Source organism: Stegastes partitus, unplaced genomic scaffold (genome assembly GCF_000690725.1).
Source record: "Stegastes partitus isolate 25-593 unplaced genomic scaffold, Stegastes_partitus-1.0.2 Scaffold119, whole genome shotgun sequence".
Lineage (NCBI taxonomy): Eukaryota > Metazoa > Chordata > Actinopteri > Pomacentridae > Stegastes > Stegastes partitus.
This window is the reverse complement of record NW_007577850.1, coordinates 564,062-568,531: the sequence shown is the minus strand read 5'-3', so window position 1 is coordinate 568,531 and position 4,470 is coordinate 564,062. Positions and strand designations below refer to the sequence as shown.

The 4,470-nt window shown below is 41.8% G+C and overlaps 1 protein-coding gene across 1 annotated transcript in view; it reads left to right on the top strand.

Annotated features, from left to right (window-relative positions):
• Positions 1 to 4,470, top strand: part of exoc3l4 (exocyst complex component 3-like 4) — a 40,684-nt gene that overhangs the window by 14,961 nt on the left and 21,253 nt on the right. The window contains exons 5-7 of the mRNA XM_008278277.1: positions 2,025 to 2,658; positions 4,149 to 4,266; positions 4,427 to 4,443. Of these exons, the coding sequence (XP_008276499.1) occupies positions 2,025 to 2,658; positions 4,149 to 4,266; positions 4,427 to 4,443 (769 nt within the window). The remainder of the gene's footprint in view (positions 1 to 2,024; positions 2,659 to 4,148; positions 4,267 to 4,426; positions 4,444 to 4,470) is intronic.

The following is a 4,470-nucleotide window of genomic DNA, read 5'->3' as shown; positions in this document are numbered from 1 at the left end:
AAACAAGTCTGAATTAGAAAAATAAAAAATAATTGAACGGCACAATTCTGTCCAGAGGAGTCAAAGATGAACCAGAAGTTTGAAACCAAAAGAACCAAACTGAGGTGAAAATGAACGAAACAAAACTAAATATTAGCATTTCTGTGTGTATATTTTTGACCGAGCAGATTTAGTAATTTTTCCGCTCCTGCCCTGATATACATGGTCTGAAATGATATGAAAGTGTATGGAAACCTTCTTTACTATTGTAATATTGCAGAGTTTTAACCTTAATATTTAAATTATTATGGTACATTTGCATTAATTATAATATTGTCGGCTTATAACCTTCATGTTTAAGTCACTCAGGTACATTTATACAATAAATAATGTTGTATTGTCTTAACCCTGATGTTTAAATTAGTCCGGTAAATTTATATTTTATATAATATCGTGGAGTTTTAGTCTTTAAATTCGAAAATTTAATCTGTACAATAAATGAAATTATTGATTCCTAATCATAATCTTTACACTATGTAGTTTAAACAAGTACTTTAGGGTCTAACTTGTGACATTAGTCTTATTTCTCTGCTGGAAATCACTTTAGCTCAACTCCTAGCTCAATTTACCTGAGTAAGTTTACTTTACAGCTCTGATTGTTACTGAAAATGCCTGAAAGCTCACTAACTTGAGCTTTTCCCCCTTATGTGTTTTCACCCCAGCAGGGACTTTAACTGTCCTTTAGCTTAACTCCGGTTGTACATTTGCCCTTTATTCTTAGTTAAAGGACTTTTACACCCACAAGAAAGAATTCAAAACAGTCGCCTGCCCTCGTGACGCCCCCGAGGTCTTTCTCCGTCTGTACATCTGGTCTGTTTTTGCAACAGAAGCCGTTGATGATAGGGATCTTGTTCGTGGTGTAAATACACAGAACTTCAGTTTACCTGTAGACAAACGTTTTGACACAGAAAAGTCTGAGGTTAAACCATTAAAACAACAGAAACAGTTGATTTCTTCTTTTATTGTCAATTAATTAGTTGACAAAGTGCTTGCGAAAGGGATATTATGAAGAGTTGAGGGAGGGCAAAGTTATTTATTTTTATTTTTTTTAATATTTTATTGCTCCTGAGATACATTAAATGGAAATAAAATTTACAAAAAAAATAAAACTGATGGTTGTACAGGGATGTGTAAGAGCCCAAAACTGACACAGCAACTGAGTTTAAAATCACCAAAACAGCACAATAGCGTTTATTTATCATCCGTTTATTACCTGTATGCCACATAATCTCAGGCAACTCCAGTTAATGACTTGGTTAAACTCCGCGGAGGCCACAGTTTGCAGTTTAAAACAAAGAATAAACTGATTTCAGACCTATATTTGGATATTTTGTCCAATGCAATGATGCGTCACATATGAGTAATTCAGTCATCGTTTAAAAGGCTGAAAATCCAATGTTTTTTCTTAGTTTCTTGCTCTGACAAGTTGGTATAATTTAAATATTTGTTGTTTTTTAATTATTATTAAGCATGCTTTTCAAATCAACCAGCAGGTTTTGGAGATTGGGGGTAGAATCTTCATTCCAGCCTGATGGAACCATTTCTTCACCACTTTGATGTGTGTTTGGGCTCATTGTCTGGTTGGAACGTCCAACTGTGTCCAAGATCAACCTTCTAGAATCTAGAAGAACCATCATCTAGAATCTAGATGATGGTTTTAGGTTTTTCTGAAGAATGTGGAGTTAATCCTCCTTCTTTATTATTCCGTTTCCTTTGTTTAAAGCCCCAGAGCATGATGCTGCCACCGCCATGCTTGACGATAGGTTTGGTGTTCTTGGGGTTAAAGGCCTCACCTTCTCTGGCCAAATCACTGAGTGGGGACTCTCAGTTGACTTTTTGGAGACTTGCAAGGCACTAAACTGTCGTCGAGCCCACTGAAGATTTGGTTTTATATAAATCAACACTCACATTTGTGGCTTGGTTTGTGGTTTTGGTCCAACATGACACTGCAGGTTTATTAATGGATATTTTCTGATTTCTCCCAGTGATGCAGATCAATAAGCTGATAGAGATGGAGGTTCTGGAGGAGGCTCACCTGAACCTGCTGTCCCTGCGGCAGGAGTTCCAGCAGGAGCAGCAGCAGTACGCTGAGGATTTGTCTGTGGAGCTGGCCAAGAAGGAGAAAGACCTCAACCTCCTCTACGGAGAGCTGAGGAAGAAGATCTGCCACATCGTGCGCGACTCCAACTCCCTTCCCTCCAGAAACAAGGCACTGCTGGTTCCGGTGGCTCGCATCATCCAAGAGGAGGATAGGAGGGCCGAGGATAGGAGGGCCGAGGAGCCGGGAAGGCTGCCGGACACCTGGATGGAGGCCTGGAGGGAGGCGGTGGGCGAGGGCGTGAAGGCCAAGGTGCAGAGCGTTCACCTGGAGAAGAGGGAGCAGAACGCCTCCTGGCTGGCCGTCCACTTGGGGCTGCTGGGTAAAACCATCGTGGAGGATCTGGAGAACGTGAAGAAGGAGCTGCGCTGGTCCTACCCGCCCAGCTTTAAGGTCTTCAGCACCTATGTGAGGAGTTATCACCAAGTGGTCGGGCAGCACCTGAAGAAGCTGGAGATTCAGGTGACGGAGCTAAAGGACCTGTACGCTCTGCTGGACTGGATCATCAACAGATACAAGAGGTCAGTGGATGCCGGCAGGTTTTATTTGGCATTAAATATCCAGAAGAGCATTTGTCTTCTTTAGAAACACTCTGTTCATATTGAAGAAATTGAAGAAAATTTTGCTTTTGACCATCAGACTAGACGCAATGTTTGACAGACACCAAACACTTCACATCGTCACAAACACCATTTCCAATGTGAGGTATGGTGGTGGCAGCATCATGATGTGGGGATGTTATTCAGCAGTCTGGAAGGCTTGCAAAGGTAGAGGGTAACATGAAGGCAGCAAAGTGTAGAGAAATCCTGGAGGACGACCTGATGCAGTCTGCAGGAGAACTGAGACTTTGTAGAAGATCAGTTTTCCAGCAAGACGATGACTTGAAGCAAACAGCCAAAGCTCCACAGACAAGAATAAAAAACAGAACGGTGAATGTTCTGAAGGGGCCGAGTCAGAGTCCAGACCTTGATCCAACTGAGAATCTGTGGCTGGACTTGAAAAGGGTTGTTCACTCATGATCTCTGTGGAACCAGACAGAGTTTGAGCAGTTTTGCAGAGAAAAACGAGGTAGAAATACAATGTTTGGATGTTTTATTGAGACCTTTCCACACACTCGATAACTGCAGCCAAAGGTGGATCTGCTAAATTCTGACTTGAAGTTGGTAAAAACGTATGAATATAGACCCTGCACATGGTATTACGCAGCTTGTTTTAAAGTTGGGGATAATTTTATTCAATATATGTGCAGTTTAATGCATTTTTTTTGCAACACAAACTATATTATGACAAGAAAAGGCACATAGATAACCTGCAGTAAGCCATGTTGTGTCAACACTGGTCCAGACTGCTGGTCAAACGTAAAGCGACAAACATAGAAACGCGTCCACAGATGGTGCGGATGTCTAACAGGACCGGGGAGGAGGCAGCGGCGTTAAAAACAGAGCTGCTGACATTATTTGTTGAATCAGGCCACACCAAACCAAAGAAACTGCACTCAGAACAACATTTGGGAAGACCAAAAATAAACAGCTGATCTGATAAAAAAAAAAAAGAAGAAGCACAACACTCTCTGGAGGCCAAAATGGAAAAATTCAAATCAGGTCATGTCCACGTTTCTCTCAGCTTATGTAAAACAGAATCCTTTTTATAAAGCGTACCACACACGGAGGACACTGTGTCGACTTCTCCTGAAACAAATACGCACAGTTTGGATTTGCATGAATGCTGCATGTTTTTAGACATTTTTCAGACAGTTAGCGTCACATTTGCACCTCCTGCAGCATCTCTGGAAAACCATGTGCTGCATTTACTCAGAAATATTTGGATTTAATCTCTGTGTGGTGTCGTTTCAAAGCCTCGGTTCCCTAGATGCTCTCCATGCAGCATCACAGAGATCTGGTCAGATCAGAATCTTCAGGATGCGTATCTTGATTTCGCCGACATGAGGCGACGTGTTTTCAGAATTCTGCAGCAGCACCGACATGAAATGTTGTGAACTGTGTCTCGACAGCGAGAGGATCATGGGAAGTCTGTCGCTGCAGCCCGACATGCAGGCGGAGAGCAGCGACGTGCAGCTGGAGGAGGAGTTCCTGAAGCAGCTCAAGGAGAAATACTGCAGCAGGGTGAAGGTGAGGAGCACAGAGAGGGAATGAAGATGCAGCAGAATGCTAATATTCCTCAATTAAACAGGCCTTTAAACTACTACCTCCTACGAGCACCAGATAAAGACACTCCGGTTGTTGTTTTTGTAGTTTTAGTTATGAGTTTTGCCAGTTTTGATAAGTTCAGATGGATTTTTGTGAAAGGTTTGTTTCATTCAAGCTAATTGAATC